This window comes from Megascapheus bottae, chromosome 7 (genome assembly GCF_031878675.1).
Source record: "Megascapheus bottae isolate mThoBot1 chromosome 7, mThoBot2.hap1, whole genome shotgun sequence".
Lineage (NCBI taxonomy): Eukaryota > Metazoa > Chordata > Mammalia > Rodentia > Geomyidae > Megascapheus > Megascapheus bottae.
In genome coordinates, this window is record NC_143515.1 from 79229434 (window position 1) to 79251661 (window position 22228).

The 22228-nt window shown below is 42.2% G+C and overlaps 1 protein-coding gene across 1 annotated transcript in view; it reads left to right on the top strand.

The window, feature by feature from the left end:
* Mboat2 (membrane bound glycerophospholipid O-acyltransferase 2) overlaps window positions 1-22228 on the top strand; it is a 121641-nt gene that overhangs the window by 21504 nt on the left and 77909 nt on the right. The window contains exon 2 of the mRNA XM_090337483.1: window positions 18396-18541. Coding sequence (XP_090193609.1) covers window positions 18396-18541 — 146 coding nt within the window. The remainder of the gene's footprint in view (window positions 1-18395; window positions 18542-22228) is intronic.

Consider the following 22228-nt stretch of genomic DNA (forward strand, 5'->3'; position numbering starts at 1 on the left):
AAATAATGTCTTCAAGAACGGTGGCAAACAGGATAACCACATCTTGAATATTCCCTGTGATATGTGTTTTACTGTGGAGAAACTAGTGTTTAATGAATAAAATTCCTATGTTGATAGATCCTTATATAAAGAGGGACCAGGAATGTGGCCTAACGGTAGAGTGCTTGCATAGCATGCAGGAAGACTGGGGTTTGATTCCTTAGTACCACATGTACAGAAAGCCAGAAGTGGTGCTGTGGCTCAAGTGGCAGAACTCTAGCCTTGAGAAAGCCCAAGGATAGTGCTTAGGCCCTGAGTACAAGCCCCAGGACTGGCATACATAAATAAATAGATAGATAGAGCAAGGCCTGGTGCTGATGGCTCACTCCTGTAATCCCAGCTTCTCGGGATGCTATGATCTGAGGATTGTAGTTGGTAGGCAGCCACAGCAAGAAAGTCTGTGGTACCCTTATCTCCAGTAAACCACTCAGAAAAAGTCAGAAGTGGTGCTGTGGCTCAAGTGGCTCAAGTGGTAGGGTGCTAACCTTGAGAAAGCTCAAGGACAGTGCTAAGGCTATGGCTGAAGCCCCTGGACTGGCCAAAAAAAAAAAAAAATCATTTAGCAGTCCTTCAGAGTTGCATAACATTTGATCATAATCATTGACAAATGTAAATTGCCATGGGAAAAATTGACTTATCATTTAGAAAACAGAATTTTAGGTTACAATATTGGAATTTTGGTTTTTTTTTTGCTTTCCCTCCTCCCCCCATAGTTCTTTCTTTTTAGGTCTTTCTTGTACCAGTACATTCTCCATTTTCTGGGGAGTTGATTTCAAAATCAGATTTTTAGGAGAATAAATACAACCACATGCACTTTTAGAGGATAATGCAAGCTACTCCCACACTTGAAATTCAAGAAAAGTTCAGGCTTCTGTGTGCTTCTTTTAGATATCATTCTAGAGGATTGACTTCTGGAATACTGGGCTTATTATTTTCTTGCTTTTCTTCAGTTTAACAGCAATTATGTGTGTTGTGCTAAAAAGCAAAAAAGATGCCATTCTCACCAGTTTTCATCATTTAGTTCAGTGGTAAGTAATCTGTTGCTGTACAACAGATTTCTGGAACTTTTTCTTCTAGCAGAATGTAACTGTATCATCTGTAAGTGATTCACTCCAGGGAAATACTCTCCTCTCCCCTCCCCCACTCAGGATCTAGGCACTGACCCTGAGCCTCTTTGTGCTCAAGGTTAGCATTCTACCACATAAACCACATCCCTACTTCTGGTTGGTTTTGTTTTTTTTTTCTGCCCTGGTAGTTTGTTAGAGATAAGCATCTCACAGACTTTTCTGCTCAGGCTGGCTTTGAACTTCAGTCCTCAGATCTCAGCCTTCTGAGTAGCTAGGGTTACTTATAGGGATGAGCCACTGGTGGTTGGCTAGAAAATGCTTCTTGGCTTTTTATTTTTATGAATTCAGCTATTGTAGATACCTGATATAGGCAGAAACCCGTAGTGTTTGTCTGTTTTGAGTAACACGCCCGTGCACACACACATATATGCTTAGCATGATTTGTCAAAGTTCATCCACGTTGTCACATGTGTCAGAATATCCTTCCTTTTGCTTTGTTTTTTTTTTTTTTTTTTTTTTGGCCAGTCCTGGGCTTCAGCTCAGGGCCTGAGCACTGTCCTTGGACTTTCTCAAGGCTAGAGCTCTACCACTTCCAGCTTTTTTCTATGTATGTGGTACTGAGGAATCGAACCCAGGTCTTCGTGCATGCAAGGCAAGCACTCTACCACTAGGCCAAACTCCCAGCCCCAGATTATCCTGCCTTTTAAAGACTGAATAATATTCCGTTGCATGAAGTTCTTATTTAATGTGATTGAAATTGCTAACCTTTTGTTCATGATTTTTAAGTTTTCTTCCTAACTTACAGAGGGCTTTTTTTTTTTTTTTTTTTTTTTTTGCGAGTCCTGGGCCTTGAACTTAGGGCTTGAGCACTGTCCTTGGGTTTTCTCAGGGCTAGAGCTCTGCCACATTGAGCCACAGCACCAATTCCGGCTTTTTTCTATGTATGTAGTACCGAGGAATCGAACCCTGGTCTTCGTGCATGCTAGGCAAGCACTCTACCACTAGGCCAAACTCCCAGCCCATGTTTACAAAGTTTTTAACTCTGAAACCATAAGTCTATCCTCCTTTGTTGCCTTTAAAATAAAATCATTGATTTTGAAAATGTTACACTTAGAGAAAAGTTAAAAATTACAGATTAGAGAACTTTTTTTTTTTTTTTTTTTGCCAGTCCTGGGCTTAAGCTCAGGGCCTGAGCACTGTCCTTGGATTTTCCTCAAGGCTAGAGCTCTACCACTTGAGCCTCAGCACCACTTCCGGCTTTTTCTAAGTATGTGGTACCAAGGAATTGAACCTGGGTCTTCATGCATGCTAGGCAAGCACTCTACCACTAGGCCAAACTCCCGGCCAGATTAGAGAACTTTTTTACCTGAACTATTTGAGATCAAGTAGTTCAAGACCTGATGCCTGTCACTTTTCATAACCATGTCATAGACTGGGCCATCTCATATCCCCCACTCTCAGTATTATGTCACAGACAGGGTCATGCCTACTTTTGTATTATATCATAGACACAGCCACACCCACTTATGTCAGACAGGACCACACCCACTCTTGTATTGCATCATAGAGAAGGTCACACCCCCTCTAATATCACATAGGGTTACGCCCACTTCCGGTTGTAAATAGGGCTACTCCCATTTTTATGTCATACATAGGCTTTGTATTCCATTCTAGACAGAGTTACGTTCTTACTACATCACAGACAGGGTTCACCCTCTTTTCACGTTACAGAACTAAGGCCTAATGAGTCAGTAGTGACTTGATCAGTGCTGGACCGAGGATTTGTATTTGTGGTTCGTTAGTGATAGTGAGCTGCTACTTTAGACAGGTAGTTGTTGGTGTGCCGTGATACAATGCATAGCGTTTGAATAAGACACTGCACAGAATGCACATGATTACATGTGCTTCAGGGAAATGGATTATGTTTCTGCTGCTTTTTTCTTGTGACTCCCGTTGTCTGTGATCTTTAGGATGTGTGTACAGACTTTATTTTATTTTGGTGTACATTATATTTATTCAGTAAATCACCTTTACTTGAGCTTCCTACGTCACCAATTGTGGATTACAATTAATTGAGTACCTTTTAACTTCATAGACTGTAAATAGTTGTAGAGATTTTGTTTGAGACGGGATGAACGTGACCCCGCCTCTACTCTCTGTGGTGTCATGATGACATTACTTACTTCCTGCTTCTGTCCTGTGCATTTGGACAGACTCAGTGTTTTTGTTCTCTGTGGGATCTGAGAATGTGCTTAGGTGTTTGCCAGTTAGTGAGCCCTGGCGTGGTGGGGATAGGGGATGATAAGGGGCTGCTTTAACTATCTACTTTAGCAAGGAGGAGGGGAGTAAGGGGATGCTGGAGGAGGGGTGGGGCTTGCCTTCCAGTTCATTCTCCTTTGCCCTCTTGGTGGGGGGGGAAGGAGAGGGGAAAGGAAGAGAATATCCTGGGAGAGTAAGTTCTTTGTTGGCTAAACCCAGTGTGATTAGTTTATATGGGATTAGGATAGACAGTGGGCACAGAACTCAGAGGGCGTAAGTCCTGAAAGAGGCATCCTCCATTTTCTGTGAGACTGACAGGCTGTCATTGGGATCTGTTGTCTGCCTTCTTGCCGGTGGTGAGTTTTGTGAGTGTTGGAACAGCCGTGTTATTTATCCACTGGAATGAGTATGGACTGGCATGCATCCTTGAGCTCCTGCTGCTTGGTTTTACATTTCTAGTGATATGGCTTGAAATGGTAGCAGTTACACTATTAATATTAAGAGCTTTAAGCGCATAAGAAAGTTGAAAATACGGGTGTGTGTGTGTGTGTGTGTGTGTGTGTGTGTGTGTGTGTTGCATTGGGGCTTGAACTTACAGCATAGGCAATGTCCCTTATAGTTTTCTTTTTGTTGTTGTTCAGGGCTCATGCTCTACCACTTGGTTGTTTGTTTTTTGGGGGTAATTGGAGAAATGTTTTCTGGACTTTTGTATCCAGCCTGGCTTCAAACCTCAAATTTGAGATCTCGGCCTCCCAAATTGCTAGGATTACAGACCTGAGCTTGTATTCTTAATAGTTGACCTCAGTAGCACAGATGGAATCAGGTACTTAGGGGTGAGTAGGAATGTCTAGGTGAATAAAACGTGCTGCCAGGTCTGAAAAAAGCTGAGAAAGAATCATAGACAGTGCTTGGCTAAATTCTGTATAGCGGGTACTTTAAATTTGTTCATTTGTTTTTGTACTGGTCCCTCTATTCCTGTGCTTTATTGCAAGGCTAGCACTGTACCAATTGAATCACAGCTCTACTTTCTTTTCCTTCCTTCCTTCCTTCCTTCCTTCCTTCCTTCCTTCCTTCCTTCCTTCCTTCCTTCCTTTCCTCTTTCTCTCGCGCTCTTTCTTTTTCTTTTGATAGTTTATTGGAAGTAAGAGTCTTATGGACTTTCCTACCCAGGCTGGCTTCAAACTGTAGCCCTCAGATCTTAGCCTCCTAAGTAGCCAGTATTATAGACGTAAGCCACTGGTGCCTGCCTTACTTAAAACTTTTTGCAAGCCTCAAAAGTATGAACAAAAGTTTCAGAATTTCTAGCTTGAGTTGCTGAGCACATGTAACCCTGGTAAAATATGGGAGCTAGGAGAAAATCTGGTTTCATGGGATGGTGAGCTTGTTCCGTGTGCACGTGGAACAGAGAATTTCATCAGTTCAGATGTGTCCAGTTTGAACTTGGTACAGAGTATATAATCTAGGGATTAATGATGTAATTTACCTTGGTAGTTCAGGAAAAAGTGTGTTTTGTAGTTTGTAGCTTTGAACATTATAGTTATTGAATTAAATGTCATGTATTGCTTTGACAGAAGTGTTTATTTTCTGCTTGAAAAAGTTTTGTTAAAATGCCATAAGACCTATAATATTTTCCTAGAAGTGCTTAGAAATGCTCGTATCCTTTTAGATGTGATTTCCATTACATAAAATTCAGTGATTGCAGATCTAGTGTTATAGAAATGAAATAATTACGGTCTTAAGTACTGGGGCTGATTGAATTTGCAAATTTGAAAACAAACGCATATCATGTATTTAAAAACCATCTATTCAGGAGTAGATACTAAATGCCAGTGGTGGAACATATAAACAGAGATCTTGAGTAAGCCATGTGGCCAGCCTGCTGGGGCATTCTTCCTGAGGTTTTCTTCAGGAAATCCAGACACCACAAGATTTCTCGTCTCACCGTGGCTTTTTAGTCTTTCTATCTACCTTAACATTGATTCCTACTCAGCCGCTCCCCACATGAGTCCCAGGCCCCACGTCCTTTCTGCATGCTCCTATAATCTGCAGGTTGCATGAGTGAAAGTCCAAGATGTTTGCTGTGTGCCCAGAAGTCCCCAGGCTGATTTAGCGCAGGTACAATTTCATAGGTGCATTTCCTGCATTAGGCATTGGCATGCTGGCTGAGACCAGTCCTTAATTACCTGTGGGGTTAGGGAAGGGTCTGCCTTTCAAAGCTGATGGTGTCCAGTCACTGAACAAAGTTGGGTTTCTTTCCTTTTTCTTCTCTTTTTTTTGTGGGTCATGAGGCTTGAACTCCACCTGGGCGCTGTCCCTGTGCTCTAGGCTACTGCCCTACCCTGGAGCCAAGCCCCACTTCCCGGTTTCTAGAGGTTAACTGAAAATAAGAGTCTCAGGTCCTTTTGTGCCTGGGCTGGCTTTGAACCTTGATCCTCAGATTTCAGCCTCCTAAGTAGGATTACAAACTTGAGCCACCGTGCCAACAAAGTCAGGTTTCTTTTGGTGAGGAGAAAGGGCAGCTACTCAGGTTGATCTGGGAGACCATTTCACCTGAGGGCTTTCAGGGCCCCCTCAGTCTTTGTGGTAATTGTTGAGCCATGCTTTAAACCATCCTGTCTTTTCCCATGTTCCTATTATTACTAGTGCCACAGTATTACATACAAATTCATCATCTTCCCCATTTCCAGAATGTTCTCCATCACACTGTATCAGTGGATCCTCTCGTCCCCAGTGGTTTAGAGTGGTGGTTTCTGTGTACATGGCAGTGCTGTGCGTGTGCTTCTAGAGACTTGGTTCTTACCAATCCAGTAAGCGAAAATGTCATTGCATTCTGATTTTAATTTCCATTTCTTTTAATTTAGAGGTTTGGCATCTTTAAATATGAATAACATCTGTAATTCTTTTTCTGAGAACTGACCATACCTGCATTCTGCCTATTTTTCTATTATGTTGTTACTCTTTCTGTTACTGATCTATAGGAGCCTTATATAAATTAAGGGAAACTAGCCCTTGGTGATATGACTTGGTGATATACTTTTTTTTTTCCCAGTCCTGGGGCTTGAACTCAGGGTTTAGGCACTGTCCCCGAGCTGCTTCTGCTCAAGGCTAGCACTCTGTCACTTGAGCCACAGCACCACTTCTGCTTGTGGGGTACTGAAGTATTGAACCCAGGGCTTCATGCATGCTGGGCAAGCACTCTACCACTAAGCCTCACTCCTAGCCCCTTGTAAATACTTTTTAAAAGTCTTTTGATTTTGTTCATTGTTTTTTGCTGTAAGAGATTCTTGTAAAACTTACATGATGGAATTTTATCTAACTTTTTTGTTTTTAATTTTGTTATATTCAGAGTCTTCTCAAATATTATCTGTAGCATATCTGAATGTCGGCTTGTATCAGAAAAACCATCCAGTTCCCTCTGATTTGACACTGCACCTATTAGTCCTGCAGACTCCCAGAATTGTAGAAGCCATGGGGCTTTCTCCCCATCAGCAGGCAAGCAGTTAATTCTTCCTCAGGCACCAGCTCCATGTTCTACCTTCCAGTTCCATTCTGACACATTTGCCTGAGATATGCCAGGTCCTATGGGTTGAGACTGAAGTCCTCAACACTATTCCCCTCCCTAAGAGGACAGGCACACGTCTCATGTTTATCTGTGGTTTGAATAAATTCTCCTATGCCCTCCTCCTCAGATTTGATTATTGTGCTTGAGTGTTTCACAGAGTTCAGGAAGCATCTTGATCAAAGAGTGCCAGAGCTCTCATGCTCTTCTGTGGGTGTGTCACCCTCCTGGAACCTCTCTGACTGTTGGACCAGGTGGGGAAACCCAGCAAGGTTTGCATGCTTCAGCTGCCATCTTGGCTTCTCTTACAGCATTCCTCTGGAGGGCATGGGGCAGGAGTAAAGAGACCATCTGACCTCTAGGAAAAGGGGAATGTCTTTATGGCCAGTTTCAAAGTGGAAAGTAGGAGAAGATAGTCTCTGTGATCCACTTAAAGAACAGTTCTAGGCCAGGAGTTTGGCCTAGTGGTAGAGTGCTTGCCTAGCATGCACAAAGCCCTGGGTTTGATTCCTCTGTATCACATACACAGAAAAAAGCTGGAAGTGGTAGTGTTGCTCAAGTGGTAGAACACTAGCCTTGAGAAAGCCTAAGGACAGTGCCTGGGCTGTGAGTTGAAGCCACAGGAATGACAAAAATAAAATAAAATAAAATAAAAGGGAAAGAAAAAAAGCCGGGTGCAGTGGCTCATGCCTGTAATCCTAGCTACTCAGGAGGCTGAGATCTGAGGATTGCAGTTCAAAGCCAGCCTAGGCACTACACTCTGGGAGACTCTTACCTCCAATTAACCCCTAGAAAACGGAAAGTGGTGGCCCTGTGGCTCCAGGGGTAGGGCAGTAGCCTTGAGCTAAAGAGCTCAGGGACAGCACCCAGACCCAGAGTTCAAGCCCCACAACCACCACCAACAACAACAAAAAAAAAAAAAAGAAAAGAAAAGAAAGAAAAAGAAAAAAGAATGGATCTAGTTTTTCATGGCCTGATTAGCAGGAAGGAGATAAGAGCCAGAAACCATGAAGGAACCGCAGATGTGTATGTCATCATACCCAACCGCATACTGGACCCTATCTCAAAAGTTTCAGTTAGAGTTCCACTGGTCCTCTTGCTGTGCTGCCCAGACTGGCCTTGAACAGGAGATCTTACCACAGCTTCCTAATAGTCACTGCTTTTGTTTGTTTCGCTGTTTGGTGATACTGGGAATTGAACTCTGGGGCTGTGAGCTTACTGGAAAGGAATTGCACTCCCTGAGCCACCTTTTTGGTTTGGTTATTGATGTTCTCGCTTTCTCCTGGGCTGTGGTCCCACTCTAGTGCTGGGGCTAAGGCACGTCCCGCCTTGCCCAGCCACTGGTTACTGTGGAGCTCTTGTGAACTTCTTACCCCGCTGGGCTGGCCTTGGGCTGCACCTGATCCCCTCCTCCCATGGAGGTGGCATTACAGGCTCAAGTTACCTGTTCCACTGCTCATCTGACTTTTTTCCTGCATCATTTCAAAACTTACTTAGGTGTATTTGTATAGTTATTTTTTGTCCCAGTTGTGGAACTTGAACTCAGGGCCTGGGGACAGTCCTTGAGGTTTTCTGCTCAAGGCTCTACCACTTGAGCCACAGTTCTCATTCTGGCCTTTTGGTGGTTAAATGGAGGTAAGAGCCTTGCAGACTTTCCCGCTTAGGCTGGCTTCACACTGTGATCCTTAGATTTCAGTCTCCTACATAGCTAAGATTATAGGCATGAGCTACTGGCACCCAGCTGTATATGTATTTTTACAATTTGTAGTACTTTATATTTCGTGTTGCTCCTACATATAGGATTTTGATTTTCCATTATGTAGAGATTGGTAACCTGTTAATGATACTGCTACCTAAGAGCAGTGAGTTTCTAGCCGTTGTGCTACTTGACATGTGTTCTTTCTCTATTTCTTAGTCATTCTGACTGACCCAGATTCTCTGAAGGGCTTTAGGGAACACCAAACGAGTTAAAGCCAATTATACTGCCAACAGGAGCTGCATCACTACAGTAGAGTAACCGTTAAACCTGAAAGTAAAGCTTCATGGAACATTGTTTTTTTGTGACTCATGTTTTCCCAAATCACTTGAAATTGCAGGTATTTAAAGTTGATGATTTCAATACTTTGTTTTTGACTCTATATCCAGTCTATGTTGTGTAGACATAGACTAAGTAGTATTGGATCTGATACTTGGCACACAGAAAACCTGTTAAGTTTTGTTATTGTGTTTTCTGATAGACTACTTCAAACAGCAGTTCCAAACTAGAAGTTTGGAAGCTGTTCTGACACTAAATTCAGACACTGTGTTTAAAGTATAGTGTGTTCAGTCAACAAAGAGGTCATTTCTGAATATTTTGTTTGCTACTGACATTATTTGTAACATTCTTTTTTTCTTTTGGTTTGTCATGGGGCTTGAACTCTGGGCCTGGGTGTTGTCCCTGAGCTCTTCAGCTTTAGGCTAGCATTCTACCACTTGAGCCACAGTGCCACTTCTGGTTTTCTGGTAGTTAATTGGAGATGAATCTCATGGACTTTTGTGCCTGGGCTGGCTTTGAACCGCAATCCTCAGATCTTAGCCTCCTTAGTAGCTAGGATTTCAGATGTGAGTCACCGGTGTTGTAACATTTATTTCTACCTTGGAGTGAAAGTACTGCTTAAGAAAGAGTCTTACATGAGTGAATGCATGAAGGCAATGATTTTCTTTCTTTCTTTTTTTTTTTTGCCAGTCATGGGGCTTGAACTCAGGGCCTGATCACTGTCCTTGGACTTTTCTGAAGGCTAATGCTCTACCATTTGAGTCACAGCACCACTTCCAGGTTTTTGTTTTTGTTTTTGTATGTGGTACTGAGGAATCGAACCCAGGTCTTCCTGCATGGTAGGCCGGCACTCTACCACTAGATCAAACTCTCGGCCCCCCCCTTAAATTTTTTTTTTTTTTGCCAGTTCTCAGGCTTGAACTCAGGCCCTGAGCACTGTCCTTGGGCTTTCTCAAGGCTAGAGCTCTACCACTTGAGCCACAGCACCACTTCCAGCTTTTTCTATGTATAGGGTACCAAGGAATCCAATCCATGTCTTCGTGTATGCTAGGCAAGCTCTCTACCAATAGGCCAAATTCCCGGCGCAGGTTCCTGATTTGAAAGCAATAATTTATCAGTTAAAATAGTGCTTCATATTCAGAACTTGTTACAAGGTTTTAAGCTCAGTTTTATGAGGAAAAAGAACAGTTTATTATTTTGATACAAGGACCAGTAAAACATTGTATAAGCCCTTACTTTATACCCCAGTAGTGTTGAGACTACATAGAAAGTTCTTTTTCCCACTCTCTGAAGGTACATATTTGAAAGACAAATTGGACTCTTTTCTTACTTGATAACCAAAGAAAATATTTCAGTAAGATAAGTTTTTCATTGCGACTTTTTCCTTTCCCTTTGTTCCTTAGAGATTTCTATGGAATCTTTTTCATGGCTCTGAATAGGTTTCCAGTGTCAGAGTAAGTAATAAGTTCTTAAGGAATATTCTGTTTTCCAAATACAGTTACTACAGGGTCCAATTGTGATGTTAATAAAACAATTTTGATACTTTAGAATAGAGAAAATGTTAGATTATAGTATATAAATACAAGCTTTTCTTAGTAGTATACCAGTGTGTAAACACACCACATAAAGTTGATGGCGAGTGATAATGGTGTTTACCAGATAACCCTAGCTAAGTCGGATTGGCCTAGAATGGATTGGGTACTGTTTAGGTTTCCAGGAATTAGCTTCTGGGAAAGTGGGGGGGACTTAATTTGTATCCTTGTAGTCAAAGCAAACCAGGCCTTTCCTTCACTATCAGATACTGTCTACCACATGTGGAGTTCAGTCAGGAATAGTGTCTGTCCTCCAGCAGCTCACAGCAGAGACAGACAAGAGTGCAGGCACTGTGGGACCAAAGAGGGGGGCACCTGTGTTGGTTTGGGTGGCCAGGTGGAGGCCACGCATTCAGCAAGGGGATTCCAGAGGAAGAGGCAGGTTGAATGTTAGGTCTCAGAAATGAGAAGTAGAGCATAGCATTGGGAACGCTGATAATTTGGCTTACATAAGAAACGGAGATACATGCATAAGGCCAAGTGGACATTTCAGATTCTTCTGATTTCTCTTACTAAGCAATATCATCTTACTTGAATTATTTCCTGTTTTTTTTTTAAATAGCTTTAGAGTTCCACAGGTACAGATCTATAGATTACAGCCATATATATGATATCAGAAGCAAATGCCAAAGAGTAGATATTCCCAAAAGGAAATCTGTCCTGGAAGAAGCATCCTTCACGATGATGAAAGGCCAAGGCTACACTGACAAATGCTACCTGCAAATGATCAGTCTCAAATAAAGGGTTCTTTTTTTTTGCCAAGCTTGGGGCTTGGACTCAGGACCTGGGCATTGTCCTTGGACACTTTTTGCTCAAGGCTCATGTTCTTCCACTTATGCCACAGCGCCACTTCTGGAGAGCACTGTCCAGCACAGGTAGTGTACCTGCAAGTCCTCTCAGGTATTCACGCACCACAATACCATGTAGCAGGTTAGCAAATGAAGTAGAACTACAGTTCCCACATATGTTAGAAAGATTTGCAGTAGCTGTCAGTTTTCTGCCTTTTTAACAAGTTGAATATTCACAGCAATGCTGTGTACAGTATGCCAGCGGTGAAAGAGTGAATATGCACAGGCGGGTATTTGTGAGGGTGGGAGGGGATAAGCCAGGAAAGGAAAGATTTTCACAACAGGCTTCATTGTACACGCAGGGTTGAAAACATTGGAACATATCAAGTCCATGTCTTTTTTCCAATTCCTTCCTTCCTAAAGGAGTCGGGTCTAGCGGGTTAATGTCTGGATTTTGTGGCTTGGAGCATATGGGAGCAGGAGTCTGTGCCTGGGTGGTATAGGCTATGGAGTAATGGTGCCTGTGTGGATCGCACAGCCCTCTTACAAAGCCTGTCACATACTAGGTGTCAGAGCACTGACGGTGAGGTTTGCTGTGTGTGTGCTTAGACAGAATGGCAATTATATCAATAGCAAGTATATAGTAACTGCATAGTGGGCTCATAATAACCAGAAAGAGTATGTAGATACACAGATTGACTTTCCTTCTGTCTTACAGTTTTTACTTGTTGCTTTAATAATATATCTCGATTTCCCAAATAACCATAATATACAGATCCCTATCATTCTTCTTAACTGCATTAAAATCATCCAATTGTTGTTATTTTTGTGACTTGTATATTAGTTTCTCACATGATTATTTCTTTGTGTATATTTGTGTATATATAGACAGGATCTTTTTTTTTTTTTTTTTTTTTTGGTGATAGGACTTGAACTCTGGGCCTGGGGGCACTGTCCCTGAGCTCTTCAGCTCAAGGCTACCGCCCTACCCCTTGAGCCACAGCACTACTTCCAGTTTTCTGGTGGTTAGAGATAAGAGTCTCATGGACTTTTGTGTCTGGGCTGGCTTTGAATCGTGATCCTTAGATCTCAGCCTCCTGAGATCTGTACGATCACAGGTGTGGATTACAGGTATGAACCATCAGTGCCAGGCAGGCTCTTTCTTTTCTTTTTTTTTTCTTATTTGTTTTTTTATTATAGAGGTAATGTATAGAGGGGTTACAGTTACATTCGCCAGTTAGTAGGTGCATTACTTCTCACACATTGATGCCCCTTCTCATGTTTTTGCCCCCATTTCTCTCTCCTCAGCCCCTCCCAATCATCTTGTTTTCCCCCCTTCCCTTTTCTGTTTCAAATAAACAAGTAAAGTATATATAGTATACCAGGTAACAAAGTCAGATACACTAACAATATGAGATTAACCAAAGGACAACAAAAGAGGAGAAAACAGTACTTTAAGAACAATCACCCAAGATAAAGCTCTTGTTTCCATATCCTAGAGATCCTTTCATTTAGTCTCATCCTATATGACCTTATGTATCTAGGTTTTCTGGTAGGATCTTTCTATATAGGTTAGACTGGCCTTCACTCTTGAGTCTCCTGCCCCAGCCTCTGAAGTAGCTGGAATTACTGGCATGCCCCAACATGCCAGGTTAAAGTACGTTTTTACTACAGACACTTCATTTTGTATCTCATGTATGTGTGTATATATATTTCTTCCACATTGTCACTTGTAATTTTATTATGTTTTTGCTTAGGAAGTCTGTTTAATCCATAATATTTATGTTCTTAAATTATTACTTATAGGACATAAGACCATACAGTCTTACATTCTTATCTAGACTATAAATGTATATATCCATGTGTGTATATATTTTTAGTTGTATCAAGTCAAGGTAGACTTTACTGCAGTAAGCTGCAGTAAGCCAACCCCTGATCTTTCTTGCTCACAGTTCAAGCTTCTGAGGCCATTTTTCTTCCTTCCATCTGGAATACTGCAGTCAAAAGGTACACCTGACAATGCTCATTCTAGCAGCGGAGAGTTCTGGCCCCAAAGTAACACACATCACTTCTCACAATTCACAGCCACTGAGAGGGAAAAGAAGCTCCTCACTGATAGGGTTAAGTTACACATCTTATGGTTGAGAGAGGATATTATTTAGGTTATTGGGTAAGGATATGTGTAAATTGTTGTGCCTTTTGCCCAGCTTTTATTTATTTATTTATTTATTATTTTATTTTATTTTTCCAGTCCTGGGCTTGAGCTCAGGGCCTGAACACTGTCCTTGGACTTTCTCAAGGCTAGAGCTCTACCACTTGAGCCTCAGCACCACTTTCAGCTTTTTTCTATGTATGTGGTACCGAGGAATCGGACCCAGGTCTTCATGCATGCTAGGCACCAGCTTTCTTTTCAGTAGGTCATCGTCTTCCCATAGATAGCAGAAGTTCTTTATTAAGTGACTTGTATTTAAGTGTATTTTCCCCTACTTTTCACTGATCTTTTGCCTTTTCTCTTTCATTTTGCCATATATAGTTTTAAAATTTACCACTTTTCTTTATGATTGTTTGTATTTTTGCTTTCATAAGTTTAAAAAGAATGTTCAGTCTTTTGTATATCCTGAGGTAAATTGTGTGTGAATGTACGTGCTGGGGCTTGAACTCAGGGCCTCATACTCCTGCTTAGCTTTTTTACTCAAGCTAATACTCTTATCACTGGAGCTATACCTCCATTTCTGGCTTTCCCTTGGTTATTTGGAGAAAAGAATTTCATGGATTTGTCTGCCAAAGCTAACCTTGAGTCATGATCCTTATATCCCAGCCTCCTGAGTAGCTAGGCTTACAAGCATGAGCCACCAGCACCTGCAATAGCTAAGCCTTTTCGTCTTTGCTCTGTCCATCCTGTGTTCCGCCTGCCCTCCAATCCCACATCCTAATTACTAAAGGTAATTTATTTGAAGGCACATCACTTCAGATCAAGATAACTTCACTTAGATGCTGTCCCCTCCACCCCCAATTCAGGGGTGGGGAATGGGTTCCAGGACCCCTCTCAGATACCAGAATCCATGAATACCTAAGTCCCACATATAAAAATAATAACCTGTGCAGATAACATAGTTACCTTCACCTTGTACATTTAAAAAAATCCTCTTTTAGATTATTTAACTACATAATACAATGTAAATATTAGGAAAATTGCTATACTGTACTGTTTAGGGAATAGTGACAAGAAAACAGCCTCTACATAGTCAATGCGGATGCGAAATTTTTTTCAAATATTTTAATCTTTCAGTTGGTTGCATATGGCAGTGTGGAACCTACAGATAAGGAGGACTAACTGTATGATGCATGTGGTGAGGTTTTCTGAAATAGGATGATGACAGTGTCTGGTAGGTAACAGAATCTCTTTTAGGACCTTGCCTATAGCAGTTGAGTTTGATCTTTTTTTTTTTTTTGCCAGTCCTGGGCTTGGGCTCAGGGTCTGAGCACTATCCTTGGACTTTCTCAAGGCTAGAGCTCTACCACTTGAGCCTCAGCACCACTTCCGGCTTTTTTCTATGTATGTGGTACTGAGGAATCGAACCCGGGTCTTTGTGCATGTTAGACAAACACTCAACCACTAGGCCAAACTCCCAACCCCTTGAGTTTGATCTTGAGATGGGTTATGGAAGTAGAGGCTAGGTCAGTAAGGTTTGGGCTCCAGTTTGGGTACCACCCCTTGTTAGATAGGACCTTGCTCTTAATGTCTAGATGGGTTAGGTAAAATGGGGGAGCAGCTTCTTATCCTAAAGACTGAGATAGTTGGTGTGAAGTACCCCACGCATGATGGGTAGCCAAGACTGGTATCTATGTTCGTCTTCAGGGCGACATCTCCTGACACTCCTTTGGAGATACATGCTTACTTACATTCTTGCCTCTGCAACCTACCGAATTCATGAGAGAATAAGTATGATAGGGTTTCCATTTAGAAACATTTTACATTTGGGACCTTTCTCTGTCCGGGTGTCTGTCTTCTAGTCTTCTCTAGCAAAGTAGCGGCCAATCTGGACTTCTTCATCTGGGTGTCTACAAGTCTTTTGTTGTTGCTGGTTGTGGGGCCTGGATGCTACCCTGAGCTTCTTTTGCTCAAAGTGAGTGCTCTGCCTTTTTGAGCCATAGCCCTACTTCTGGTTTTCTCATGGTTAATTGGAGGTAAGAGTCTCATGAACTTTCCTGCCTGGGCTGGCTTTGAACCACAATCCTCACATTTCAGCTTTCTGACTAGCTAGTATTACAGGTATAAGCCACCAGAGCCCAGCTCCTGCTGCTGCCACCACTGCCCCCCCCTTCTTCTTCCTCCTCCTCCTTCTACTTGAGTTATGCTGTTTCCCTTCCTGGAGTTCCTGTTGTGTGGTCTGTCCAGTTCTCGTCCTTTATCGGTCAGTTCTAAGGCCACTACCATTCCAGGAAACCTTTGGGGGCTTCCCTCGGACAGGGAGGGACTGCCCTTTCCCAGGCTTCTGGAGCTGGAGCTCCTAGCTCTGACTGAGGCTCATTGTGTTTTCTGAGCACCCTCCTGTCTCCTCACAGTTATCCTGGCAATTAGTGGGGGGAAACGTGGGCTAGTCTTACTCTATGTAGTTAAAGTCAGGTCCTCTAAATACCAAGACTGTTTGCCTGTCTATAAAATCTGGCTCTTGGGAGTTTTCAGCTACTCTGACTGCGCACCAGTAAAGTTGGACTCAATGCCTTATAGCATCTACCAGTGACCATTGTGTCTTGAGCAGCAGCCCCCTGCCAACTTCCCTGGCAGGTCTGTTCATTTAAGAAGACTGCTCATTCCTCCTGCCATTCCTGATCCTTGACCTTGGCTGTGAGCATCACAGATCTTGTTTTTCTGTGGTTTCCTTAAAGCTGTATGCCCCATTCCCAGATTTGTAGCTCCAAGTGTGCGTGCTTGGTCTTCTCACACCATACCTTCTCATACCTGAGAGACAATTTACTTTTCTCTAAACTGCTCTCTTCCTGGAGTTTCCCTGCCTTGGCTCACAGTGCAACCCTCTATCTCAGCTGCTGTGGCTGTTTGGATTGGTTTGTTCCACTCTCCTCCCAGCAAACCCAGACTTCCTGTTCTATACACGCTTCTTCTAGTTCTTATTTTGCAGAGAGGGTGTTCCCATTTGACAAATACACCACTGTTTTTTTCTCATCTCCATAAAATAACTGCACTACATAGAAAGCGCCTGGTGAACCTACCCAACTTCCTACTTCATCTCATGTGCACTCACTGTGTCTTCACACCTGAGCCCTTCATGTCCCGTTCCTCCAGCACCCTCACTTCAGCGACTTCAGCTTTATATGAATCTGTATTTTATTTTATTTTTATTTTTATTTTTTTGCCAGTCCTGGGCTTAAGCTCAGGGCCTGAGCACTGTCCTTGGATTTTTCTCAAGGCTAGAGCTCTACCACTTGAGCCTCAGCGCCACTCCTGGCTTTTCCAAGTATGTGGTACCAAGGAATTGAACCCAGGTCTTCGTGCATGCTAGGCAAGCACTCTACCACTAGGCCAAACTCCCAGCCCCGAGAACCTGTATTTTAATACAAACTTCAGTGTCAGGGATTTTGATACAGTGTCTAGAGTGAGGCCTGTGCTCATTTTCTTGGTCTGAAAAACAACAATACAGAAATAAACAGCAATTATAGAAATAAAACTCTGTATATCAGTAGTCCAAGGATATGTCTATAATAATCATACTTTATATTACATAAGTCTAAAACCACGGGAGGAGGGAAAGATGAGGTGAGCAAGGGAAAGGGAAGCTAGTCAGATGGCACTGGGGTCCTGCTAGGATAGAAACACAAGCCCACTCCATGTGTCCCCACTTTGGGCCTTCACTTCTCAGGCTCCTTCTTTTACGCTGTTTTTAAAACATTTTGGTGAAGACTTTTAAAACAGCTACTTAATATTGGTCTGTTCAATTCCAAACCCAAACTGTATTAGTTCTGTGACTACATTTTTAGAGTTCTCATATTTTGCTTTATAAATTTATAAATTGAGGCATTTGAAAGTTCTTAAACTATAAGAAACTATGCAGGTGTGAATAGCTATTCGTGTCAAGAATACAAATTTTTCTGATCTATTTACTTCTGGCTTAATTAAAAGAATCTCTTGGGAACCATTTGGGAGAGAACAGTGCTCAAAGTATTTGAAAAGTCATTTTGCTTGTACCGAGTGTGGTTCAGAGAACAGTGATCTCTTAGACAACACACTACAATGCTCAACTGTTTTTTCCTTGTAATGCAAGACAAGAATCTACTTGTTTGTGCCTTTAGGAAAAAATATCTTTTATTTATAGATTTCAAGCCACATTTTTGTTCATTCGGTAAGACTGTGCCTGCAGAAGAGAAATGGAAACTTTCCTTGAGCCCCTTAGTCCACCAGACACCCTGCTGTCAGTGGTGTCCGTGGAGAGGGAGCAGCCTCGGGATGCCCACTCCACCAGTGTGCATGAGGAGACTGGCTGCAGGCTTGGCGAGGGCATCTGCTGATGACCCCACTGGGCTTGGAGGGCTCCCCCCCCCACGGTACCCCCTGCTTCCTGAGGGCAGCCTCCTCTGTTGTCGTTCATCCTCACCCTTCCCCCTGCACCCCACAGATCTGTAGGACCTCCTTTAGTGGTGGGGTCTAGGGTAGCTCGACCATGTACTAGCACATTGTGAGGCACTTTGAGCTCTTCTTTTCCACCAGTCACTCAGATAGGTTCCTCTGTCCCTTAATGCCTAGGATGTCCTGTGCTTTCTGTCTTTGCATGTTCACCTTTGTCCAGGTTCTTCCAGGTGCTTCTCTGCACTGCCCCTGTGTGGACACTCGCGTCCCCTGCCAGGAGTTAGTGTGAGGGGCCTGCGACTTTAACTGAAGTTCATCCATGGAAGGCTCCTCCTTGTGACTTTGTTTTCCTGTAAATGAGATGATCTTGATTTTTATGTAATCATGGTGTTTTTGTCCTTACAATTTAAATGTAACATCAAATGAAATTTTTAAGTGTGTTGCTAATATAAAATTTTAATTTTTCTTTACAGGTCAACTTTGTAGTGTGCCAACTCTTTGCCTTGTTAGCAGCCATTTGGTTTCGAACTTATCTACATGCAAGCAAAACTAGTTCTTTTATAAGACACATAGTTGCTACCCTTTTGGGCCTTTACCTTGCATTTTTTTGCTTTGGATGGTAAGTAATTATTTGATCATGTTTAAATGTAGACTTCCTGGGATAGATTTGAGAACTGAAAATGTAGAAAAAAACCACATATACAGTTTTGTTCTTATAAAGTGTTCTCTCATGACTAGCTTTAATTTTTTTTTTAATACAAGAACAAGAGATGGGTAATGAGCTCTGTCTTTAGTGTGCTCTTGTAGAGAAATTTACTATTTATAATTTATGAAGAGGGCAGATAAAAGGGGTATGTAATTTTTAAAAAATCTGTCACAAGTAGTTCTTTCCATTTATTCTGCAGATTTTTTTCCTAGCATGACAAGCTTCATTCTACAAAAACAAAACATTAGTTGCATAACAGAAACAAACATTGGTTGCATGTTAGCCTGATTATTAGTTTTTTTTTAAATAAAATTGGCTTTTTATGTATATGTCTGTGCTAAAACTGGACCTTAAACTCAGGGCCTAGGCACTGTCCCTTAGCATTTTCATTCTATCACTTGAACCACAGCTTCTCTTCCAGCTTTTTTAATAGTTAATCAGGAATAAGAGTCTAATGAACTTTTCTTCCCAGTCTGGCTTTTAACTGTGATCCTCCCAAATTACTTTTTTTTTTTTTGCCAGTCCTGGGCCTTGAACTCAAGGCCTAAGCACTGTCTTTGGGCTTTTTCAAAGCTAGAGCTCTACCACTTGAGCCCCAGCACCACTTCATTTTTGTTCTATGTATGTGGTACTGTGGAATCGAACCTGGGTCTTGGTACATGCTAGGCAAGCACTCTACTACTAGGCCAAACTCCCGGCTAACTGTGATCCTCAGAGCTCAGCCTCCTCAGTAGTTAGGATGATAGATGTGAGCCATCAGCACCCAGCTGCAATTGGCCTTTGGGGGGGGGGGGCGTTAAAAGATATCCTTTCATCTTGTGCCCTATTTTAGTATCAGTCATATAATTATACTTTCTTGAATTGTTCTTTAGTGTTAAAATAGGCAACCAATAATTAAAAATGTTTTGGTCTGCAGTTGCTTTTTTTTTTTTTTTTTCTTGCCAGTACTGGGCTTGAGTCCAGGGTCTGAACGCTGTCCTTGGGTTTTCTCAAGGCTAGCACTCTACCACTTGAATCACAGCACCTCTTCTGGCTTTTTCTATGTATGTGGTTCTGAGGAATCGAACCCAGGTCTTTGTGCATGCTAGACAAGCACTCTACCACTAGGCCAAACTCCCAGCCCCTGCAATTATCTTTTAAGAACACGATAAAGTCAGTTTTAAGGTTCTATCACTTCTTTTTTGTGAAAAGAAAAAAATTTTTTTTTTTTTAGAAAACTGACTTAGGATGGAAAACTGGTGCTTGTAGTTTTCCCACGAGTTGCATACCATTCCCTCAGCCTCTCCCTCACCAGCCAGCCAGGACAGAGACATGCCGACCTTCCTGATGGGGTAGCTCCAGTTGTGCCTGACAGAGGCAGGACAGGAAGGAGCCCACTCTTGGCAAATGAACACAGACTTAGGGAAGGGCTCTTTTGTGACTTCTGAGTTTTCCTTCTGAGTGAGCACTTAGTCTGTGTGCTGCAGTTTACCACGAGGACTCTTAGGGCTGTTCTGTGGGCCGTTGTTTGACGTGAGAGAGTGGAAATCACTTGCTTTGGTAGTTTCTATTGGAGGGAGAATTGGTAGGATGCTGTGGGCTGGGTAGCATTAGTGGTTTTTAATCTACTTTTTGCCTCTGGCAATTGAAACTGTTTCCTGGCTACCCATGAAAAATCAATCAAGATAGATTCTGTAGGTGGGTGGAGACTAGCAGGAGGGGGTTGGTCTAGTGGGGAGGATGAAGGAGGGAATACTAGGAAATAGACTGTTTGCATCTATGAAAATGAATGCCGGGGACAGGAGGGGAGATAGTGTGATAGAGGGGTGAGATTGATTGGAATATGTTATAAATGTGCTGATACACAACAATGAAATCCTGTCCTGTGTAACTGATATATGCCAAATAAATAAGGATAATTTGTTATGTGTCTGCTCCCTTGCCCTGTTACCAGCACTCATGACAGACATAGATTGCCACTGAGGTGTGTGTGGCATGGATTTGTAACTGAGACCTGAGTAAAGTCTTTGTCCTGTCTTGACCACATCAAGTTTGTATCTCCTCCTCCTCTTCCTCCTCCTCTTTCTGTCTCTCTATTCAAAAATGTTGTCTGGGGTAGTACATATTTTTTTCCAAATAGAAAAGTTCAGTGATACAGCGAACGCTCATAGGCCCGTTACCCAGCTTCATCAATAATTCTAATTCTACCATTCTTATTTTGTCCTTTCTCTGGCTTCATTTTATAGGATATTTTAAAGCATGTCTCAGTCTGCTTTTTAACTAATAAATAACTTTGCTATGGAGTGTGTATTTGATTTTCTGAGGGATAGAGAAGGCTTATGTTCAGTTTAGCTAGTGGTCTGTGGAAAAGCATAGCAGCTCAGAGGTGAAGATGGCTTTCTTTTTAAGAATTTAATTAATTAATTAATTTATTTATTTTTGCCAGTCCTGGGCTTAAGCTCAGGGCCTGAGCACTGTCCTTGGATTTTTCTCAAGGCTAGAACTCTACCACTTGAGCCTTAGCACCACTTCCAGCCTTTTCTAAGTATGTGGTACTGAGGAATCGAACCCGGGTCTTCATGCATGCTCTAGGCAAGCACTCTACCACTAGGCCAAACTCCAGGCAAAAATTTAATTTTATTATCAGGGTTACAAGTACATACATCATAAGGTAATGGGTACATTTCTTGTCCATCGTTGTTACCCCCTACCACATTTTTCTCCTACTTTCCCTCCTTCCCCCCCCTCAAGTTGAGGATGGATCTTTACTAGTTATCCTTTGGTGAGCAGTTGTTCCTGTAACATGCCATCCAACACTAATGTCAAGTAGTCTTCAATATTTCAAGTTATGTCATAGCAATTTTTTTTCTTTTTCGTTGGTCCTGGGGCTTGAGCTCTGCGTCTGGGTGCTGGCTCTGGGTGTTTGCCCTCAAGGCTAACACTCTACCCCTTTAGCTCCAGCTCCACACCTGGCTTTTTGTGGTTAATTGGAGATAAGAATCTCATAGACTTTCTTGCTGGGCTGGCTTTGAACCATGATCCTCAGATCTCAGACTCCTGAGTAGCTAAGATTACAGCATGAGCTACTGGTAACCAACTACAAGTTACTGTTTTTTTCTTCTGGTCAATTATAGTTGCTATCCCTGAGGTGAGGTGTCTTTTTTTTTTTTTTTTTTCTCAAGGCTAGTGCTCTACCATTTTGAGCCACAGCACCATTTCTGATTTTTTTTTTTTTTTTTGGCTAGTCCTGTTGTTTGACCTCAGGGTCTGAGCACTGTCCTTTGGCTTTCTCAAGGCTAGCGCTCTACCACTTGAGCCACAGCACCATTTCTGGATTTTTGTATGCATGTGGTACCAGGAATTGAACCTGGGTCTTCATGCTTGCTAGGCAGGCACTCTACCACTAGGTCAAACTCCTGGCCCCTAATTTTTTTTTTAAGGTGGTTAATTGGAGATAAGCATCTAATGGCCTTTCCCGAAATGGCTTTGATCCCTGATCTCAGGCTCCTGAGTAGTTAAGATAATAGAGATGATCCACCAATGTCCAGATACCGGTTATTATTATTATTTTTTGGTTGGTTGGTTGTGGGACTTGAACTCTGAGCCTGGGCGCTGTCCCTG